Source organism: Trichosurus vulpecula, chromosome 1 (genome assembly GCF_011100635.1).
Source record: "Trichosurus vulpecula isolate mTriVul1 chromosome 1, mTriVul1.pri, whole genome shotgun sequence".
NCBI classification, from domain to species: domain Eukaryota; kingdom Metazoa; phylum Chordata; class Mammalia; order Diprotodontia; family Phalangeridae; genus Trichosurus; species Trichosurus vulpecula.
Genome location: NC_050573.1, coordinates 196,315,153 through 196,339,466, shown reverse-complemented (window position 1 = coordinate 196,339,466; position 24,314 = coordinate 196,315,153). Strand labels below are relative to the sequence as shown.

At 39.4% G+C, this 24,314-nt stretch overlaps 1 protein-coding gene across 3 annotated transcripts in view; it reads right to left on the bottom strand.

Annotated features, from left to right (window-relative positions):
* Window positions 1-23,412, bottom strand: part of SLC66A2 (solute carrier family 66 member 2) — a 167,132-nt gene extending 143,720 nt beyond the window's left edge. The window contains exons 1-3 of one of the 3 annotated variants that reach the window (XM_036769239.1): window positions 23,322-23,412; window positions 21,554-21,914; window positions 3,043-3,176 (exon numbers count right to left, since the gene is read on the bottom strand). In XM_036769239.1, the coding sequence (XP_036625134.1) occupies window positions 3,043-3,176; window positions 21,554-21,768 (349 nt within the window). In that variant the 5' untranslated portion in view covers window positions 21,769-21,914; window positions 23,322-23,412. Of the gene's footprint in view, window positions 1-3,042; window positions 3,177-21,553; window positions 21,915-23,064; window positions 23,199-23,321 lie in introns of those variants that run through there. The other 2 variants (XM_036769231.1, XM_036769246.1) reach the window with 2 other exon arrangements.
* Between the last annotated feature and the right edge of the window lie 902 nt (window positions 23,413-24,314).

The following is a 24,314-nucleotide window of genomic DNA, read 5'->3' as shown; positions in this document are numbered from 1 at the left end:
AGCTGGCAAACTTCTCAGAAGAGAAGCAGAAACATGAGGGGAAAACTGATGCTAAAGAGTCCACCTGACTCAGTACTTAGAGGACATATCAGATTACAAAAGGCTAGCCTAAAATCAAGCTGCATTGTAGTCACTTTAAAATAAAGTATTTTTCTCTGATTGTGGCCCATTTTTCTATATTGACACATTTCTGTTTCTTTCTGGAATCTACTATGAGCTATGTGTCTCTCTTTTACAAAGTTGACAATCAAGTGATATTTGCTGATTTAATTTGGACTCAAAATTGGAGAGCTCAACATGTTTTCCCTATGGTCTTCAATACATCAAAATCTCTGAATAGAAAGGAAATTTAGGAGTTAATTCCAAGTTTTGTATTAATTCATCCAAGTAACAGAAAGTTCATAGGTCAAAATATTCCATAACTGTTATATCTACTTGTGATTGAGTGCCATATCTGCCACAGCAGTCTTGAATATATTTAGGTCAGTATGACAGCGCACCTGTCAACAAAGATAAATCACCAATTTTGGTTTTTGTTTTGAAACAAAACAGAACACCTCTTCTTTATAGTAGCATTTCTGAAGTAGCAAGTGAGTGATAAAAACTAAGTTTGGTATAGACAATCACCTAATTTCTTGTTACATATTTTTTTCAACAATCTCTTCTGGTAAGAGAAAACAAGAAAAAATACATACCACTTTGCAAATGTCAAGTCATCTCTCCCTTCACTCATGCCTAGTTTTGCTGCCTTCTTAGAAGCAGCTAGCTGAAAAACATGCCAAGTTTCAAACAAGCGTACAAGAGGCAATCAACACTTAGGGCTAAGGCTCTCCTGCAGTATTCAAACAGTTCAGTAAGGATTTGTAAATGTCTAATTTTGCTACATTCTATTTAGTTTCAGAAACCTGCTTCTTTGGTTATCTCACTTTTTTTTAAACTATTAAACCCTGGATGCTGTGTCAGATAAAGGTAATGAGAGCCTGTTTCTAATTCTTTCAGACACAGTGGGCAACATGAACAGAAAGCAATTTGCTTAGTGTCATTGGGTAAAAACAGAACTAAAGCTTTTGTGTTATTTCCCATGGTGATGACTAATCTGTTACTAGGAGAGAAGCTCTCTCATGCCCTGCTAATGGGCAACCTGATCATATTTCAGGCAGTTACATGACTGCTGGCTGAGAACCTAGCGGATCTTGGGCAGTCAAAGTCCACAAAGGTCATGGAACAGGCTGAAATGGAAAAAAAAGGGGGGGGGGGAGTAAATGGAAGCCCATAAGGAAAATCAAAATTATCAAGGCAGACATTTAAAAGCATAAGTCACTTGAAAGATTATTAGAAATAATAAGGAGCTTCATTCACCCTTTATTAATTCCCTGCTTGCTTAATAGAATGTGACATGATAAGGTTGACCTTATTCTCATCTTGTAAAACCTTAAACAAAAATCATAATTTTTAAAAAAGAGAAAAGAAAGGGGCTGCTTACTGATCAGCCAGCTTACCGCAAGCCAGCAGAAAACATCAGAGGAAATTAATGACAATCGTTACTATCACTAGTTCTAAGGACAAAGAATTCAGAAAGTATCTATCCTAACTTCCACTAATACGATGACAGCTTAGACTGACCAAAGATTTCTCTTAATTGAAAAAAGAAGCAAGGAAAGAAAAAAAAAGTAATGAATGAAGTCAGCTGAAGAGACCAGGAACCCAGGAATAGAAATTAAGGGACAATCAGGCAGAAGGTCACCCCAGACAATTCCAAACTGACAAATGCTTCATATAGCCCAAATACCTAAGAGAAGGCATACGCTAGATGAAGAGTTGGCTTACTACTGAGGGCATCTAAAACCTAAGATCCATATCATACGAGAAGAAAAAACCTCAGAACATGGCAAAAACATAGAAGGGATGAATAAAAAGGCAGTAGTCTACAAGTGTCAGAAAAGCCAGCCTAGACTTTTTCATAACTCCACAGGAGAAGCCAAGATTTCTCATAAAGAAAAACAAAAGTGCTTTTCACTTACAGGATTACAACAGTAGCAATAATTTGCTGAAGTTAAAATTTTAAAACCTGTGACTGGCCTTGAAGCCTTGTAGTTTGGACAACCTGGGTTAAAATACAGCTTCTGACACACACTGGCTATGTGACCCTGGGCAAGTCAATTAACCTCTAATACCTCAAGCCCTCTGTAAAACAGAGGTTCTTAACTTTTTTGTGTATCATGGACCCTTTTGGCAGTCTGATGAAGCCTAAATGTTTTAAAAATGCATATAATAAAATCTGTAGATTATGGAAACCAATCACACTAAAGTATAGCTATCAAAATATTTTTTAAAACAAATTCACAAAAAAACCCCACAAATCCACAGACCCTGGGATAAGAACCACTACTCCTATAATAAGTTCCAGAGCAGGTGTCAATACACTTTAGTAAAGGAAGATTCTTACCAGGTGCTCCTGCTATAATAAAACCACAGTCCAAAAAAAATAAATAAATAGCCCTAGCTCCAACTTAACCATGAATTTACCCATATATACGGAACATATTAACGTACAAGCACAGAGAATCAGAGTGTATTTACTGAGGCTAGACAATGGCAAAACTTCAATGAAGTATTTTATTTACAAGCTATACTTGAGGTTACTGAAATATTAAATCATCATTCCTTAGTCTGCCTGGTCAACAACCTTTGCTGTCCTAGAAGCTTGGCCAGAAAACACAACAGAAAAGTAATACTTTCTCTTTTCTAGTCCTGAATTTGCATGAAAAAAAGGTGAGTTAGTGCTACCTGTCACGCTGAACTTCCCAGAATTTGGACATAATTTTCCTTTGAAGAGATGTTAGCTTTAGCCAATATTCAACCTACTTTTTAAGTTAGTGATTGGAAATTGGCCCTCTAGCATCAATTGCAGGTGCTCATAAGGAGAATCAAGACATATAAAAGCTCTTATGTAACACAGATGACAATGAGGCATGTTTTGCATGCTAATTTAGTATGATTCTCATATACAAATACAATGATAACTAGTTATTAATCACCAACCTGCAAAGGAACGACGTTTTAAATTCAGCTCATTTGTCACTCGAACTTCAGTACAGAGTTTCAACATCAGTAACATAGTAAAGATCATAACAATGCTTTGCCACAGAAGAGGAGATTCAAAATGCCTTCCAAACCTAGAGAGATAAAGAAAATACATCAGAAGGCATCAAGTCACAAACAACCCTTATCTCCCCTTTTGCCCCCCACTATTTCCAAGCTTTTTCATTAATAACAGTACCCATGATGGCCACCACCAGTAATGCACAGGCTTTGGTGAGAACACTTATTTAACTCAGAACAGAGCTTTAAACCCTTTTTGTCATGGATCCTTCTGAGAGTCTGGGGAAAACCTCTGCCCACTTCAAAATAGTATTCGTAATTTGCCTACATTTATAACTGAAGGAATGCTAAATTTCCGTTAGAAGTTAGTGAAAAATAAGATGCATTTTCCCCATCTAAGTTCACAAACAGCCCCCCTTCCCTACCTGCCAGAATCCTATCTACCTACTTCCTTTGAGTGCCTGTGAAGAGAGAAGCTCTACCTAAGAATGATATATTACATTTGTCTTAGAAGTGGATTTACTTGGAACTCGGGTTTAAAGGTCGGAAAAGACCTCAGATCATCTGATCCAACCTCACCCTTTCACCTAAGAAGGAACAGAGGCAGAAGAGGTTACAAAGTTAAATGACTTGCCCCAGGTCACACAGGTAGTAGCAGAACCATGATTTCAACTCAGTTCCTCCAGCTCCAGAACCAGTTCTCTGTGTTATGCCATGCCAGAGTAGGTAAGAGTTCTGGGCCTAGTGTCTATAAGACTTAGGTAAAAATAATTTCTTTTACTAGCTGTGTGACCATAGGCAGATCACTTAATCTCTCTAGGCCTCAATTTGATCTTGTGTAAAATAGAGATAATACCTCTAGTATCTACCTAATGGGATTTTTGCAAGGCTCAAAAAATTAAAGTGCTTTGCAAACTTTAAAATGGTATATAAATGTCAGCTATTGTTATTATTAAACGCCTTATATTCCTTCATATCCGTTTCCATCTAATTAAGAGAGGAAGGGAAAAATCCTACTTCCTTACAGATCCGCAAAGACTTACATATGAATTGTAGGTGTGAGTATATAAAGCTCTTCACAACCTGATCACTTTCTATCTTTCCAGTATTCTCTCATATGATTCTCCTGGCCTCCTTGCTACTTTTTGAACACAATGTTTTGCATCTTCCCTTCTCCTCGCCTTTGCCCAGGCTGACCCCCATTCCTGGAATCCTCTCCCTCTGAGAATCCAAAGTTACCTTCAAGACTCAGCTTAAATGCCACCTTCTGGAGAGGTCTTTCCCAGCTCCCCCAGCTGTTAGTGCGTTCCTGCTACTTCCACCTTGTCTGCATGTATTCTATATGTACCTTTAGGTATACATGTTGTCTCCCCCATAAAAAAACAAGCTCCCTGTGGGTAGGGACTATTTTTGCTTTTTGTCTTTCTGTCTCCAGTGCTAGAACATAGTAAACATTTAGTAAATGCTTGTTGAATAACTGATTCACACACAGTTTATATATCTAAATAGCTAGTTCTGTACTGTCCACAATCCAATCTCAGCCATGACTTATGACACACACTAAACTCTTTGATACAATGTTGTTGTTATTGTGGTGGTTTCGTTCAGTTGTGTCCAACTCTTCATGACTCCATGGACCCTACTGTCCATGGGGTTTTCTTGGTAAAGATACTGGAGTGGTTTGCCATTTCCTTCTCCAGTGGATTAAGGCAAAGAAGTTAAGTGACTTGCCCCAGATTCACACAGCTAGTAAAATAGAGACCAGATTTAAACTTAGGTCTTCCGGACTCCAGGCCCAGCGGTCTATACTCTACCTACTTTGCTTAGAAAAGTCATGGAATTTCTGAACTGGAAGGGATTTTAGAAATCATCTAGTCCAGTTCTTCCGTAAGAAAACAGAGCTTCTCAGAAAATTGGGAGAAAATATTTACAACTAGTGTCTCTGATAAAGGCCTCATCTCTAAAATATACAGGGAACTGAGCCAAGTATATAGGAATACAAGTCATTCCCCAATTTTGAAATGGTCAAAGGATATGAACAGGCAGTTTTCAGAGGAAGAAATTAAAGATATCTATAGGCATATGAAAAAAATGCTCGAAATCACTACTGATTAGAGAAATTCAAATCAAAACAACTCTTAGATACCACATCTCTCCTGTCAGATTGGCTAACATGACAAAACAGGAAAATGACAAATATTGGAGAAGACGTGGGAAAATTGGAACATTGTTACATTGCTGGTGGAGTTGTGAACTGATCCAGCCATTCTGCAGAGCAATTTGGAACTATGCCCAAAGGGCTATAAAAATGTTCATACCCTCTGACCCAGCAATACCACTTCTAGGGTTGTATCCCAAAGAGATCACACAAGTGGGAAAAGGACCCATATGTACAAAAATATTTATAGCGGCTCTTTTTATGGTAGCTAAGAATTGGAAATCAAACGGATGCCCATCAATTGGGGAATGGCTGAACAAGTTGTGGTATATGAAGGTAATGGAATACTATTGTGCTATAAGAAATGGGGAAGATACAGACTTCATAACAACCTGGAAAAACCTACACAACATAATGCTGAGTGAGCGGAGCAGAGCCAGGAGAACATTATACACAACCACAGATATATGAAGTCTGTGATGACTAACCCTGATGGACTTTGCTCTTCTCAGCAACAAAAGGTGCAAAGACAACTCCAAAGGACTCACGATGGAGAATACTATCTACATCCAGAGAAAGAACTATGAAGTCTGAATGCCGATTGAGGTACACTTCATGCTCGCCTTTTTTCCCCCTTTTTTTTGTCTCTTTTGTTTTTGGGGTTTTTTTTTTTGGTTCTGTTTCTTCTTTCTCATGATTCATTCCATTGGTCATAATTCTTCTCCACAACTTGACTAGTGCATAAATTAATTCAATGTGAAGTTATACATGGAAGTTATATGGGATTCCATCCCGTCTTGGGGAGGGAAGGAGGGAGGGAAGGAGGGAAGTAAATCTGGAACCGAAAATTATGTAGAACCAAGTGTTGTAAACCAAAAATAAAAAAATAATTTAAAAAAAAGAAAACAGAGCTTCTGAAATGTAAGATGACTTGTCCAAGGTTATACAGTAAATGGCATTTAGGACTTGGACCCTAATTCTGCTGCCTGAGTCATCTTCCCTTCCAGGATTTCTATTCTCTTCAAGATCCCCTTTTATCTAACAGAAAGGGAAGCAACTGGATACTTAAAACAGAATTCTCTTCTGACAGACAAGGCCAGGAGTCCCAAACGCCTGTAGTCTTGTTTCCTAAGAATGACATACACAGGAAAACCACTTTATGAACAGCTGCTTCCAGCTTGAACAACACAAACAATTGGTAAGGCTGCTAAGCAATGGTAGCTGTTTAGGACTCCACAAAGCACGAGCAGGAAGAGCAAGATAAAGTGACTATCACACAAACACACACTCATTCAAAATTTATCAAGTTCTACTCTGCCCAGAGAACTGCATTTGGCACTAGGGGAGACACAAAGCTTGAATAAAGAGAGTCCCTTCAGGGAGCTTCTCATCTTGCAGATAGCTGTAATACACATTCAGAAAGAAATATAATTAGAGAGGTACAAAGTGTTATGTGAATCAAAATGTCATCACTGCTCACCGTGGGCATTCTACTATCAAAAGGACACCAGACCATAAACCCCTTGAGGGCAGAGCCCATATCTTACCTTAATGTGGTATCCCCTCTACCTTAGCACTAATACAGTGTTCTGAACATGAAAAGTCACAAATAAATGTTTGTTACTGAATTAAACCACATTTATTAGATTTCAGAACTCCCTCTATCAGTGCAGCTAGCTGTCTTTCCTGAAACATAGAGTCTTAAAGAATTGCCCCCAAGGAACTGACAGGTTAAGACAGATTGTCTAGAGTCACAAAGCCAGTCACAGGCTGGGCTTGAACTCTAAAGCTAGCTACTATCCACTAACTAGGCTGCCTTTCTTGTAATTGAATTAAGAAATCTAGATAGCCCACCTGATTCAAGGACAAGTGGAACAGATACGTCCTCTATGTTTTTGCCATTCTTACAGTACTTCAAGTGTACTTCTCTAAATTGATTCAACCTACTCCAATATTTCTCTCCTCTGAAGTTCATAGGATTACTGAGTTGGAAGAGAACTCAGAGGCCATTTACAATTCAGTTTTTATTTGAAAGTCTCCTAAGGAAAACTCACTACCTTCTGAGACAGTACATTCTACTTTAAGACAACTTGAATCGTGAGAACTTTTTTCTTTACGTCCAATCAAAATTTTCTACTTCACAACTTCCAACCAGGACCCCTAGATTTATTTTCTGATGCTAGACAAAATAAATCTAACCCCTAATACAGTTATCATATATGTCCCCGTTAAATCTTCTCACCTCCAAGCCAGATATATATCCCCAAATCTTCAACCAGTACTCATATGGCATGATATCAAGGCCTTTCACTACCCTGGTGCTTTTCAACACTCTACAGCTTTTTCACATCCTTCCCTAAATTGTAGTGCCCAGAAGTAAACACAGAACTCTAGACTGGTCTGACCCAAGCACAGTACAGAATCACCTCTTGATTCCTAATGCAACTCAAAGTGGCATTTTTGGTTCTCATCACACATACCACACTGCTGACACAGAGTAAGCTTATACACTAAGATTTCCAGGTCTTTCTTAGACCAACTGCTGCCTAACCATGCCTTCTCCATTTTGTACTTGTGAAGTCCCCTTCTTGAACCTCATTTAAAGCCTTTAAATTCATCCCAAATAAATTCCATCTCCTTAGGTTCCCTTGTATTTATAATCATTAATACATTCAGTGCTTATTTGTTCTCTACTCTACTAGAATCTAAATTTTGTCTTTGGATCCCTGGCACCTAATACAAAATAAATACTTGAACTGAAATAATGGTGTCATGTGGCAGTATTGTCTTCCCCCAACTAGACTAAAAGCTCCTTGAAGAGTTCATGTCTTATGATTCCATAACCTCCATAATCTGGCCCTTACCTAACTTTCCAGTCCTCTCATATGTACTCTTTGATCCAATGACTCTGGCCTCCTTGCTGTTCCTCAAATCTGACAATACACATGGTGGTTTCCTTCAAGTCTCAGCTAGCCCTGTCTTGAACAAGAAGTCTTTCCCAAGCAGAAAACTGGGAAAGAATTTTCACAACTAGTGTCTCTGATAAAGCTCTCATTTCTAAAATATATAGAGTCAAATTTACAAGAATACAAGTCATTCCCCAATTGATAATGGTCAAAGGATATGAATAGGCAGTTTTCAGAGGAAGAAATTAAAGCTATCTATAGTCACATGAAAAAATGCTCTAATTCACTATTGATTAGAGAGATGCAAATCAAAACAACTCTGAGGTACCACATCACACCTATCAGATTGGCTAACATGACAAAACAGGAAAATGACAAATATTGGAGAAGACGTGGGAAAGTTGGAACACTAATTCATTGTTGGTGGAGCTGTGAACTGATCCAACCATTCTGGAGAGCAATTCGGAACTATGCCCAAAGGGCTATAAAAATGTGCATACCCTTTGACCCAGCAATACCCCTTCCAGGGCTGTATCCCAAAGAGATCATAAAAATGGGAAAAGGACCCACATGTACAAAAATATTTGTTGCAGCTCTTTTTGTGGTGGCCAAGAACTGGAAATCGAGGGGATGCCCATCAATCGAGGAATGGCTGAACAAGTTGTGATATACGAATGTAATGGAATACTATTGTGCTATAAGAAATGATGAACAGACAGACTTCAGAAAAACCTGGAAAGATTTACATGAACTGATGCTGAGTGAAGTGAGCAGAACTAGGAGAAGGTTATACACCGTAACAGCCACAGCGTGCAAGGACTGATTTTGATAGACTTAGCCCTTCTCAGCAATGCAAGGACCTAAAACATTTCCAAAGGACTCATGATGGAAAATGCCACCCACATACAGAGAAAGAACTATGGAGTTGGAATGCAAAGTGAAACAGACTATTTTCTCTTTTGTTTTGTTTTCTTTCTCATGGTTTCTCCCATTGGTTACAATTCTTCTATGCAACATGACTAATGTGAAAATGTGTTTAATAAGAATGTATGTCCATATCAAAGCCCGTATCAGATTACATGCCATCTTGGAGAGGGAGGGGAAGAGAGGGGCAGAAAATTTAAAACTCATGGAAGTGAATACTGAAAACTGAAAACAGGCTAATAAATTGGGGGGGGAGGGAAAAAAGTCTTTTCCAGTCGTCCTTAATCTTACTGCCTTCCCTCTGAGATTATTTTCAATTTACCCTGTATACATCTTGTTTCTGCACAGCTGTTTGTATATTGTTTCTCCCATCGTGAGCTCCTTGAGAGCAAGGACTGGTCTTTTGGCCTTTCTTTACATCCTCAGTACCTAACATGGTGCCTGACACAGAGAAAGTAGTTAATGTTTAAGAGCTGAATGACTCAACAAAAATCAGATCCATTGATGCTACTCCTCAATGCCTAGTGATTTATGTGCCACCTTTAAAACTGGGAAGAAATATTAAGCCAAAAGTAAGTGATATCACTGGACTATGGAATTCCAATCAGTCAGAATTTAAGAGTAATAGAATTTCAAGGCCAGAAAGAGAACTAAGAGATCATTTAGTCTCACTAATTCATTTTACAGATGGGGAAATTCAGATTCAGTAAATTAAAATGCCAGCTAGTCAGTTGTGGAAACAAAATCCAAACTTCAAATTTCTGATTCTCAGTGTAGTTTCTATTACATCATGCTGTCTACCTAGAAAAAATATGTTCTGCTCTTCACCAAAGTGAAACTATGACCATACCAAAAAGGTTTCCACCATAAATTTGTTAGAGCGAAAAATAAATGTAGCAAAAGAGCTTTCCAAAAAACAGATAAAAAGACAAAGTTTAGAAAGTCACTCTAAAATGCACTTAGATATTTACAAGTAATGTAATTACACGTCAAGGAGACCTGTGATTTCAGTAACTGGGGTTGGGTTGGGGGGGTGGGGGTTGAGAACTTCCTCTACCAATGCAAATCAACACCTCCTCTCCAGCTTGGCCTTAGAGAGTTACCTAGAGCCCTGAGAGGTTAAATAACTTGCCCAGGGTCACACAGCCAATATGTATGAAAGAGCAGAACACAGGTATTACTAGTTTCTAGGTTTTTATCCACTACAACACTCACATGACAAAAAAGTAATAAATCGATCTTTGGGCAAGTCACAAAACCCTATGGGCTTCAAGTTTCCTCATCTGTAATAAGGAATTAAAAACGAATTCTAAAGTCCCTTCCAACAGTTAAAAAAGAAATACGACACAATGATAAGATGAAAGAAAAGCTTAGATTAATATAGCTGTTACAAAGCATTTGAATATATTATTTCTATCTGACCTTCACAGAACATTGTAAGGTAGGTAGTTCAAATATTACAATTATTTTAAGAGATGCAGTTAGTTTGCTTGTCCAAAATTTTTCTGCTATAAAAGAACAGAGACAGGACTCAACAGCATGTCTTCTAACTTGAAGTCCAATGATTTTTCCATGATACTACACTGTTGTCATAAAAAGTAATTAGAAATAATGTAATGTACATAATATATATGTGTAATATACAAAATAATATACGTAAATCTCTTAATATTTTCAAAGACTCCAACCACTGGGATGAGGACTTCATGCTTGCAGAAACTTTCTACTTTGTTTTTTCTTTACAATATCTCATCTAAAAGGATCATATTTATCTATATAACTCAAAATTAGTAGAATAATTCCAGTTCTGGTTTGAAAGATAGTCAGAACTAGTAAGTCCAGAGTAACTAATTAGAAGGCAAGCATTCTCCAATAGATAATCAAAGCATGAATAGGAAAGTTTCAAAGTAAGAAATCCAAGCTATCAAAAACCATATGAAAAGTGTTTCGAATGACCAATAATTAAAGAAATGATAATTATAGCAACTATGAGGTCCTACCTCAGATCTGTAAGATTGGCAAAGATGACAAAAAAGGAAAATGACAAATTGTGGAGCTATGGCTGGGGGCAGGGGGGAGCCACACTAAAGTACTGTTGGTGGATTTGTGAATTGGTCCAGTCATTCTATAAAGTAATTTGGAACTATGCCCCAAAAGTTACTAAAATGTTTTTACTTTTTGACCCAACAGTACCACAATTAAAAAGAGACTCCAAAAAGATCAAAGAGGAAAAAGACCCAAAAATATTGATAGTAGTTAGTAGCTCTTTTATGTTATGGCAAAGAACTGAAAACTAAAGGGTTAATAGGGAATGGCTGAGCAAATTATGACATGTGAACATAATGAAATATTATTGCATCACAGACAGATAATTTCAGAGACACCTAGGAAGACATGTGAATTGGTGAGGAGTGAAGTGAGCAGAACCAAAAGAATACCTAAGGACTCTGATGAAATGACCAGCTACGATTTCAGAGAACCGAAGATGGAGCATGCAATCTATGTTCTGTCAGAGATTTGAAATGCAAAATAAATAGATTTTTAGACGTGACCAATGTGGAAGTTTGTTTTGTTTGACTATGCATACTTAGTATACTGTTTTTACTTTTCTCCCCCCAGCCCCCAATTGGAAGAAGGAATAGAAAGGATAGAATCTCCCTCAAAAAATGAGAAAAGGAGAAAGGCTAGAAAGAATAAGAAACAAGCATGACAGCTCTGAAATTACATGCTGAATTATATACCTAAAATGAAAAGCAAGCTCCACAAAATAGATTCACAACTTCATATGTGATCCTCCTCAGTTCCACAACATTTATAGAAATGTTCATCTTATTTGTTAAGTTCAGAATTTTTTTTAATTTAAAAAAAGGTGGCCAGATTCAGCCTCTCTATGCCTCATCTACAAAACAAACCTTATACCACACCAGTCCTCTCTTCCTCCTCAAATTACATCATCATAGACTTATGCATGAACTTGTGGCATTCAATCCACACCAAAAGAAAGTAAGCTCCTTGAGGGTAGGGCCTATTTTATTTTTTTTCTTTGTATCCCCAGAGTCCCTATATAGGTAAGGTGCTTAATAAACATCTATTGATTGTACACAGTAACAGCCACATCATGGGATGACTGACTTTGAGAGACTTAGCTCTTCTCAGCAATGCAAGGATCTAAGATAACTCCAAAAGACTCGTGATGGAAGATGCTATCCACATCCAGAGAAAGAACTTTGGAATCTGAATACAGATGGAAGCATACTATTTGCTCTCCTTTTCTCTTGTTGTTTTGTTTCTTCTTTCTCAAGGTTCCTCCCGTTAGTTCTAATTCTTCTTTACATCATGACTAATGTGAAAATATGTTTAATATGAATGTATAAGTAGAGCCTATATCAGATTGCATGTCATCTGGGGGAGAGGTGAGGAAATAGAGGGAGAGAAAATTTAACACTCAAAATCTTATGGAAATGAATGCTGAAAAACAAAAACAAATTAATTATTTTAAAAGAGAGAGAGAGGACAAGGTAGGTAAAAGGGTGAAGGGTAGCATTAAATATGTATTTTTAAAACTTTCATTAATATCTTTGTTTTTTACATCACAGTAATATCCCTTACTCCCACGCTTTCTAGAACATTCCCTTGTTACAAGGTAAAACAGTAAAGCAAAACTGGCAATTCCAAAAAAAATAAAAATAAACATTTGTTGAACTGAATTATCCTACCTATTCAACAGGTACGATAAAGTCTACAAAAGAATTGTGTTCACCAAAACACATTACACAAAAAGTATCAGTAGCGCAGACAGCTAAGACAAGGTGTAAAATCAGTCAAAAATCGCACAAGCCCAAATTCTATAAGATTTAGATTAATATTTACTTAAAAGCCTACAGGATTTTTTTAAAAAGTGAATTTTATGAACCTTTCCATTAAGAAACAACTTTAAAAGCACTCATAATCAAGTCGGACAATTTCAGTTTAAGATTGCTGAGAAGAGGAAGGACTGACTGGTCAAAAGAGACTATTTCAAAATTCCCATCATAATAGAGCAATGGAAATACTAAAAAAATAAACCAAAAAGCCAGAAACTCTCAAAGCATAGGCAAAGGATGTCAAAAGAAATGGCGTTTACAACAAGAATAATCAAAAAGAGCAAAAGTTCCCAAAGAAACCCAAAGGGTTTCTTTAAAAAAAAAAAAAACATTTAAAGCCAAAGTGTCAAAAGGAAAATAAAATTAACAATCAAAAGGGGGTGGGGGAACAAGAGCATCTTAACCTGATGCTGCAAGATAATCAAACATTTATTAAGCACTTTCTGTGCCTGATACTAACAAGAAAATCCCTATCCTCAAGTAGCTTACATTCCAAGGGGAAAGCATGTAACACAGAAGTAAATACAAAGTATATATACAGCAAAGACAAAGTAATTTGAGGTGGGGAAGGCATGAAAATCAGAAAAGGGCTCAAATATAAGTGTCCAGAGCTAGGCATGCTAGAGAAGGGAGTGAATTCCAGGCATGAGGGGCAGCATGTGAAAAAGCACACTGACAGGTAATACAATTTTACACACAGGAGGAACACCAAGCTGGAAAGACAGGCTACAGCCAGATTGTGAAGGACTTCAAATGCCTAACAGAGGAGTATGTATTTTAGCCTTGAGGCAATAGGGAGCCAGTGAAACTCTTTAGGTATGGAGGCAGGGAGACTGGCAAGATCAAACATGTGCTTTAGCAATACCACTTAACTGAATTTGCCAGCATCCTCAATCTCACCAACCTAAGAATGTTTGCCAACATTCTCAATCTGACTAACCTGAATCCCACCCACACAGAACCCTGAAAATCTGTGCGTGTGAAGTTGTCACATAACTTCTACAACTGCCAAGAGAGGATTAGCATTATAAATCAGATTCCCTTGCCCCCTTCTCCCTCCCAGCAAGCCCTAGCAGAAACCATTTCACTTTGGGGAGGAGAACTCTATAGGGTATCCACACCAGAAGCATAAACAAACAGCACTTCAGGAAAATAAATGGTCACTGACAGTCTTCTGAAAAAAGAAGACCACCCACTGCCAAAGTAAAGAAAAGCCAATTCAGTAGATTTTCAGGAGGACACAGTCCAGAGCTACTGTCTTTGAGGAAAAGGACATTAGGGAATGTTTCACTGGCAAGCAGTGAGAAAAGGTCTGCCTATTTAATGGAAGTAGAACTTTGAGTCCTAAAGCAATTCTCTAAGATTACACATGGCCCTAGCCAGGGGAACCAAAAGTCTCCAGGTCCCTTTCAATTCATTTCACCTGATATCTACTTAAGTCCTACACTCTACCATATGTCCCAGTGGCTCTGGCCAGTTTTCTACAGCTGAGAGGCAAACTTCAGAAAAGAGAAAATGTTAAGAAGCTCAAGGAAAAACTAACAGGGGAGTATCCAAAAAAATGTTTAGGAAAAGAAAGGTAAAAACTTTTGGGCTAACAAAACACTGGAAATCAGGTGAGCACCTGGAAAATGATTATACAAATTATGGTATGTGAAGTAGTGGAATATTATTATTAGAAGACAAGCAGTCGGAGAAACTGCATGATTTGCTGGACCTTATTCAGAGCAAAGTTATCACAAACAAGAAATGATATACAAAATTACTGATACCATAAAGGGGGGGTAACCACTAAAAACATTAGAATTTAGAGCAATGCAATTTCTAGTTTTGACACCAGAGAATTGAACCACATCCCCTTCCCACCCCCTCTCAAGAGAAATGGGGGACCAGAGGTTCAGAGTATGACATATGCTGTCAGACACAGTCAATGAGTCTGCCTATTTTACTTAAGTTTTGCCCCTTTTTTTTTAAACAAGGGAAAGATTAGTGAGAGGTTACTATTAAATGACAATAATGTTGAAAAAATAAAACTAATCTTTTTTTAAAGAAAGTTTACAAACATTCTTAGACGGGACTAAGAACAGTAAAAATAGGGGCAGCTAAGTGGTGCAGTGAATAGAGCACCAGCCCTGCAGTCAGGAGGACCTGAGTTCAAATTTGACCTCAGACACTTGACAGGAACTAGCTTTGTGACCTTGGGCAAGTCACTTATCCCCAATTGCCTGGTCCTCCCCTCTCCAGGAAAAAAAACAGTGAAAATAAAGGCAAGAGTTCAATTTTTAGAATACAATTAACATACTTAATTAAAAACAAAAAAAAAAATCCCAAACCACATGATCCACAAATTCACGCAGAGAAAGGCTTTGATAAAGTACAGCCTTGATTTACGCTAAGAAAAAAAAAATCTCTAAAAAGCATAGGCACAAGATCTTTTTTATTTTTTACTATAAAATGTATCCAAAACTAAAAACAAAGGTGACTATTCTGACTTTATTCAAATCACCTTAGCACTAATTACCATACACTGCAGGACCCTGGTTTACAATCCAGTTAGAAGAGTGGACTGATTAAGGCAGCTATGATTTGGAGGGGTAGGAAGCTTGGGCAACTCAGGTAAATAACTGGTATGGAGAAACAAAAGGTAGTGTGAGTTAGAGAACAGAATCTTACAAACATTCACATGGTACCAGTTGACTATTTCCAGCAAATTACCTCAATATTCATTCATCAACATTTACCAGCACTGCAGAAAACCAAAAGCTCATTTGAGGCAGGTATATAGCTGTTCAGGCCTGTACTTCCTCCCTTCCTCTCAGTTATGCCAAGGAAAGCAAAATTCTCAAAACTACAAAAGGAAAAGTAAAAAGTAGTGTACCAAACGAAAAATTATATCCTACCAATTAAGTAGGGTTGACAAGAAAGACTAAATGAAGGGACAAGAGTAGGCTTGATGACAGAAGAGATCCTGAAAAAATAAAAAGTTGAGTCAGTCTTGAAGTTGAACAACTCACAGAAGAAAGAAGAAAGTGTGTTACAGGTAAAGCAGAAGTTATACTGTAGGAGTTCTTAGTCTGGGGTCTATGACCTTTTAAAAAAATTATATGAAAATGTTTTTAAAATAATGTTATACAAATGCAAGGTGATACGGCATTTAGTGTTAAGATGCATTATATTTTTGTAACAAATCTACCTTTCTCACTATCATATATTGCATAGGTTCCCTTATTCCTTTCCCAGCAGAAATGTTTGCTACTATGGTTTTTGTCTGTTACTATATATATTTACACACATATAATATATATATATAAATGTTTGTTACTACATATGCTAATTAAGGTAGCATAAATTCTAGTCCTAGTCTTGCCACTTACTAGCCCTTTGCCTGGGTCTCAGTTTCCCTTACCTGTCAAATAAATTAAAATTAAAAACAAAAACAATTAAGTGTATTTCAATGTAATCCTATATAATCCTATGTCTTTTACTTAATGCATTTAGAAACACTATTCTGAGAAGGGAGTCCACAGGTGTCAGCAGACTTCCAAGATCCAAAATACAAAAAAAAAAAAAAAAGAACCCTGTTATAAATGAAAAGTGACAAGTTTCTGGTCCCAACCCTGCTACAAACTGGCTTACATGGCTTTGGGCAAATCATTTGACCTCTTTGCAAAAACATACAACAAACAAAAAACACCTGACAAAATAATAATATTAGGGGCAGCTAGGTAGTGCAGTGAGTAGAGCACCGGCCCTGGCTGGAGTGTAACCTCAGACATTTGACACACTTCCATGCCCTGCCTTCCCGCCTCCAAAATAATATTAAATACAATACTTCTGTCTCTGATTCTATATTTTCCAGATACTCCTCTAATTTCAGAAATACTAATTATGTAGGGAGATGGCCTAGCTGGAACCTAAGATTAGATTGCTGATTAACAAGCAAAAGATGAACACCTCACTCAATGGGACTGGAAATATTAGACCATTAGAACTGAGAGTTTAGTACCAGTTCTACTGCTAACTAGTTGTGAAACTTTGAAGAAATCACATGACCTCTCAGTCCTTGGTTTCTTCAAGTATGAAATGAGAAGGCTGAGGCAGAATGAAAAAATTTAATTAAGACTGAGAATGTTTAAGCTAGAAAAGACTTTAGTCAAGGTTGGACAATGTAAAGTTCTTGATCAGGGAAGGAACATGATCAATATAAATGATGCTCAAGCTATTCTATAAAAGAGATCGACAAAAAGTATCCAGCACCTACTCCCTCTTAACTAGAAAAGCTCATTTCTAGCTAACTTGAATATACATTATTTTAAGCCATTCTGAACAAAAGAGCACTCCTATTTTTAGCTTCTGAAGAAGCTCAAAGAGAAGTTCTGAACATGAGTGCTTATTTAAATTATTCCCATTCTAGACACACACACACAATTTATAGTAGCACTCTTCATAACAGCAAAGAACTGAAAGGAAAATGGATGTATATCCTTCGGAATGATATACACTCAAAGGTATATGAATGGAAAGGGGTATTATTGAAACATCATAAGAAACATAAATTACGAATATGAAGAATCCAGAGAATGTTGAGAATACTTGTATGAACTAATACAGAGTGAAGTAAGCAAAACTAGTAGAATTATATAAAGATAAAGATATAGATATATGTCTGTATAATAACCACAGTAATGTAAAGGAAAACGCTCCAAACCTTCCGTCTGACAGTGAAGCATGCTGAGGCACTGAAAAGCAGATTATGATTCATTACAATCTTCTATTTACTATCCAAGAATAGCTTCTTAATTTAGAACTCCAATACAATCTTACTCATGACACCAATTCCAGCAGACTTCAGGTCTATCTTGACACAGATTGTACCCCAACAAAATAAAACAACAAAGTAAAAACAGGTAAAATCCAGGGTGAGCCTATAAAGCAGGTATTGGCTTTCTTCCCGAAACCTGTAGGATTATGGAGATTCTAGTGTGAAAACGTCAGCTGACATTTACTAGCTCTATGAGCCTGGACAAATCAATTCAGTTTACTTCAGTTTCCTCAACTCTAAAATGCACATAATACACCTGCCTCCCAGGGTTGTATTAAAGAATATAGACTTTGTTGTGAGTTTTTAGCACAATGCCTGGCACACAGTAGGCTCTTAACAAATGCTTGTTTCCTTTCCTTCCCTTTCCCCCTGACTGGGAGACTAAAAACCTGATGGGATGTGCTCTTGAAAGAAATATAGAAAAAGTAGGCATAAAAGCACCAACCAGTTCTGGTATTCAGTGGATCTATAATTTAAACCTGTATGGCAAGAACAGATCCAAATAAAAGGAATATTTCTCTACTGGTATGTAATGAATTGTAGTATGACCACAACACACTCAGTAGGCCCGAAAGCCTTCTAAGAGATACACCTACTGAGTCACCAAAATAGCGGTACAAATCTAGTCTCAGAGGACTTAATGGACCCACTCCCCTCTTTAATATTTGAACCCAGTCCTAAGCAGCAGGATGCTACTATCCAAGGATAATGCTCATTAATCCTTGCATTTAAGAGGGCTTTAATGGTTGATGTTAAATTTAGATTGTGGTAGACAGCCTTAGTTCTTTATTGGTGGCTCTACCTCTTCCTACCTCCACTTCGAGCCTTTTACACGCCTATCCCCTCTCTATCCTTTTTCACTTTTTCTTAGCTATCTCAAGCCTCCAAGGCTTTACTTAGTGGTCCTTTGCATTTTAGAATTACAGGTTTAAAACTTTGCTATGGCCTGTATGTAGGTAAAATGGAATACTTGGATCGTGTACTATGAGCAGTTCTGGAAAAGCTTGGGACAAATAAAAATAAAGGTCGCCTAACCATTTTTTAAAAGACACAGGTTTATATGGTGTCAGTTACATTTAGAGATACCATTTTCATTGGTTACTTTATAGCTTTCATAAGAGTTCTACCAATATATTAAAGTCTTTTTTTTTAGACTTTTTTTAGAAACTCTCTGAGGAAGTGATTTTGTTTTTATTCCGATTTTTGTAGGCTCAACCTCTAGCATGGGAGTTGTAAAATAAATTATTTACAATTGTGTCTACTCCCTCCCTCTGATCTCCCAAAATCTCAAAGTTATTCCAAAAACAACTAGGCAATTGCCCAGTTGCCTTCTGGAATATTCTACTTCGGTCGAAAGTTGCACACAGGGAACTTGCCTGTCAATAACTGATAATCCCCAGTGTATTCCCCTTTATTTCTCCCAAAATGAAGACAGATAAATCAATCTCTCAGGCTTCTTTGTGACTTAGAAAGAATTAAGGCTAAGGGAGCCATGAAGGGAGTCTTATAGATCTAGAAAAATGCCACGCCATTATCATATATATATTATATAATTATATATAAGCATAATATAAATATAAAAATAATATAAAACAATTATATAATATATAAATGCCACACGCTATAAGAATCTGAACTGAAGACATTAAAAAAGAGAAATGTTGATAATATTAAAGATTCCTGCATATAACCAATATTCTTAGACAAAGCTGCCTATGTGGATCTTAAGGGCTACACTACCACACTGAACATGAAATGAGTCATTCTTGGAATGGCTCTTGAAAATATTAAAGGCAGATAATCCAGAAGACTACTTTATACGCTAGATCTGAAAGGGTACTTAAAGATCACTTAGCCCTGATCTCAATGTGGAAATAATACATGGCCAGGGAGATAACTCACTTACCCAACATCCCACAAGTGTTAAGTAGCAAAATAGAGATTTGAACCCAGGGCCTGTGATTCCATATGTCTTTCAACCATAAAATGCTACATCTTGCCAAAAAATATATTTTTGAAATACAAAATGGTTTTGAGTTATTTACTTTTGGCTATTTCGAAGGCTTTTTTAAAAAAACACTCACAATCTAATTAAAACTGACATGTTGGTTAGTGTTCATGAAGTAATTCTGTTTTAGACAACAGTTATAATATTTCAAAGAGGCTTATTATTGCCTAGTTTATAGTTTACAAAAGTGCCTTCCTTGTTTAAATTTAAATTTTATTTACTAGTGACAAAGATTGACTGTTCAGGTGAATAAAGCTTACAACTTAAATTTGGGGATAGTCACTGTTGGCTGGTCTTTCACTCTCTCCCTTCTTACTGTTTCCTCCAATAGTTAAACCACCTTTTATTCCAACTCCCATCAACAAACTCAGAGTAAATAACATTATCAGAAACAATTACAGTTTGGATCCCTGCTTCCTTTCAACATTAACCTTAATTCGAAAACACTTCAATGTTAGACTGTTCTCTGGTCACAGCCAAAATAGGGCAAAAAAAGAAAGGAAGGGAAGAAATCTTTAAAATGTAGTTTTTACTTATGTTACATAAAAACAAGCACCTGTGCTGGGTTATCATCATCAGGACAGCCATGCCAGGAAAAAAAAAATCACATGACCTCCATAAGAATGTACTCAAAGGAAGCACCCATTAGGCAAACCCAGAAGGTTCAACTTGTCTAACAAATTAACGGAACAAAGACTGACTCTTCAGGGGCTGCTGGCATTCTTTAAAATCCCTCCTGAAAAAGACTTAATCAGAAGATGAGAACAGCAAGCTATCCCTTCCTTTAAAGGAAGGCACACAAAACAAGCAAAGGCTTCATAAATTTGACCCCAGAATATTCCCACCACTTATTTTTATCTGTTTTTCCCCTAAATTTTGTTGCTGTTCAGTCATGTCCAATTCTTCATGACTCCATGGACCATATCACGCCAATACTGTCCAGAGGGGGTTTCTTGGCAAGGATACTGGAGTGGATTGCCATTTCCTTTTCCAGTGGAGTAAGGCAAACAGAGCTTAAGTGATTTGCCCAGTGTCAGACAGCTAGCGTGTGAGGCCAGTTTGAACTCAAGATGATAAGGCTTCAGGTCCAGCATGCTATCCATTGAACCACATAGCTGCCCGTACCTCTAGATATTTTCATTTAATTTTTGTTTCACGAAAGAGATACGTGACCTTTGGCTGATTGATTTATCCCTCTGGGCCTTAGTTTTCTCATCTACAAAATAAGGGAATTAAACAATATGATCTCCAAAGCTCCCTGTAATTCTCACAGTCTATGATTATTATAAGAATGATTTCAAACTCTTTCAAGTTGCCTTCACTAATTGAAGATTCCATAGTTTGGAATAATCCAGGACAGATAATCCAAAAGTCACCCTTATTTGGACTTAAGATGCATTTTTTTTTCTTTTTTGCAGCAGCAGCAAATTTACATACCCAGTTCTCTATGGCTTTGTCTAGTAATATTCAAGTTTGCATCCCTGAACAGAAACTAACTGAAATAAATGAACTCAGACCCAAAGTATGAGTGGCTAGTTTGGGCTCAGATAATTTTAGACACAGGAAGGGCTTGACTAAGATCAAAATAGCTTTAAAGCACAATTCACTAGTCATAGACATTGTGGAGGGAGCCAAAAGAGAGCTTAAAGAAAATAAAAGGGAAGTTGATCCAGTTTCTACACCCTTTCATAATATTCCCATTCAAACAGTACAATGAAATGGAAGAACTCAGTTTTATACAAACAAGCTATGAAAAAGACCGGGACTTACCAGAACAGGATCCGTAAAATATTAGCTACTAATAACACTAGACATACGTAAGTGGAAAACCCCTCAGCATTCTGAGTTCTTTTGATGTCTCTGTACTGGGGTATATATGGCACAACGCCTCCAAACACCATGGCCCCCGAGGCACCCCATGACACTATTTGGTGTAAAGGGATGAAGAGCCACTCCAGACCATCTGCTTCCATCCTGAAGATCATGGGTGACCTTGAAGCACCCAAGTTACTGTCCAGGAGACCCCAAGACCCCTTCCCTTGTTGCTGAGGCCAGGGCACTCCAGAAGTTGCTCAGTTATTTCCCAACAGCTGGAGTCATCCTGCAGTAATAATCCTCCACCAACGGAACCCTAGCAGAGAAAACAGGAAAAGTAAATAAATAACTTGAGAGGAGTTTCACATGGACCCAACTCCAACCCTCCCTCCCAATACATACATACAGAACACATAAAGACACATACAGAGAGACACACATCCTCATTCCCTAATAAGTTATGTTTCACAAAATCGCCTTGTGCTCAGATCCGTTTGTCCACAAAGAAGGTCTTTAGCATCTCTTTCCACAACACACACACGGGTAGGTTACCTTCTGCCCTCACCTCTCCCCACACTTTGAACAGGCCAGAATCAAAGCGCTCCACCCCAGGCTTCCCGACTCAGCCGGGAGGAGGTTCAGGCCACACACTCGACTGCCCCCAGGGAGAAGAGAGGTCAAAAGAGAACCGACTCAGCCCGGGGGCGGTCGGGCCGTACACCTGTCCGTCCCCAGCCGGGTGAAGCGCAAAGCCACTTAGGTGAGCTGCATGCAGCAAGCAGCAGCCACACCTCGTCCTGGAGAATGAATGAATGGAGGGAGGGGGGCAACCGGCGGTCTCTTGGGGACGGAGAGGGTTTAAATACCCAGCGAGGGCGCCTCTGACCTCATTAGTGGTGAGAAAAGAGCCACCCGATCACCCCGGGAGGGTACCTGATCCCGGCCTGGCAGAGGAGGGGAGGAACCGAGAGAAGGTGGGCCAACCGCCCCCACACACGCCCCCCGGCCAAAGCAGAGGAATGCGGGAGGCTTCCCGCGGTGGCCGAGGGAGCAAGGGAGGGGGACAGTCGCTACAAAAGCCCACCTCCCCCCGACTCCTCCTGGGCCCCGCCAGCAGCTGCTGAAGCAGCTCTCCCCAAGAACCTCCTGCCGGGGGGAGTAAGAGACAAAGCAAGGGAAAGGAGGGAGGGAAAAAACTTTGTTGAGGGAGGGGGCTGCAGACACAGACACACATACACACGCACACACAAGCGCGCGCGCGCAAGGGAGCCCCGCCGTGGGCCAGCTGAGGGGGACACTGCAGGCACCCATCCGGAGGGAGGCACCCGGCAGCAGTGGCTGCAGTCTGTCCTTCCTTCTTCCTCCTCCTCCTCCCCCTCCAGCCCTCCACCTTCCACGGCTCGGAGTCCTGGGGCCGCCGCCGCCCCTCAGCCTGGAGCCCGCAGAACACGTTCCTCCTTCCTCACCTCAGAGCCCCTTCCCCGCCGCCGCCCGGGAGCTGGGAGCCAGGACGCCCTAGCCCTTGCCCCTGCCCGACGCCCCAGCCTCAGCCCCAGTCCGCGGTTCCGTCCCTCTCGCAGTCTCTCTGCCCGCGGTTCTCACCGCAGCCACCGCCCCCCCATCCCCGCGCCCCCGCCCAGCCCAGCCCCGCGGCCCCGCCCAGCCCTGTGCACCGCCCCCACCCTCCTTCCCCACCCTCCCACCCCACCACCTCCCCACCTACTGCGGCCGCTGCCCCGCGATTGGTGACACGAGCCAGCAACATCGCGCAGGGAGGACTCGAGCCCGGCTCCCGCGGCGTCACAAGAACCCGAAACTCCGCCCACGTTCGAGCGAGGAAGGAAAAGCCCCTGGGTTTGTGCGCGCTGGGTCCTAGAGAGCGCCGTGTGGCGGGGGCGGGGGCGAGGGCGAGGAGACAGAAAGCGTGCGCGGCGGGCGGGGTTGGGGGAAGGCGGTGGGGAGGAGACGGCGCTGGACTGCTGCACGGGTTGGGCCGGGGCCACCTTCTTCTCCCCGGTAAGTGCTTTGTGCCTTCGGGCCGGGTGGTTAATTCTGGGCAAGAGAACTAACCTGAACCTTCTCCCGTGATGCCCCAAGTGGGAGATGAGGTTGGCCAGAAACCACCGCGGGTAATAAGGTGACTGTGAAGTGGAAGCGGCGCATCCTAGAGCTGGAAGGTAGCCGAGAGGTATCGGCCACGACGCCAAAAGGAGCCTGATTCTGAGCTCTCGCCGAAGAAGCGTTTTCCGCTTGACAAAGTACTTTTTCCTACCGACACCTTCCTCACTCCCCCACCCCAACCCAAAGAAGGTATTGTAAGTGTTATCCACTGCTTTGCACAGGGCCTGACACAGAGTAGGCGCTTAATAAATGTTTATTGAACTGAGTTTTACAGATAAGGACGTTAATAAGTGACTTGCTTAAGACCACGTATTCAGTCCATTCAACGAACTTGTATTAAACGCATGCTTAATGAGAGCAGGAGATATAAAAGTTTTAGGTAAAACGGTATTTCAAGTGGTCATGGAACATAATAATAGCTAGAATTTAGTGTTGTAAGATTTGCAAGGCCCCTTACATGTGCTATCTGATTTATCACTCTGTTGTCTCATCTACAAAATAAGTGAGTTAGACCATATGGTCTCCAAAACTCCCTCGTTCTCACAGTGATTCTTAGGAGAATCATTTCAAAACTCATTCAAGTTTCCTCACAGCA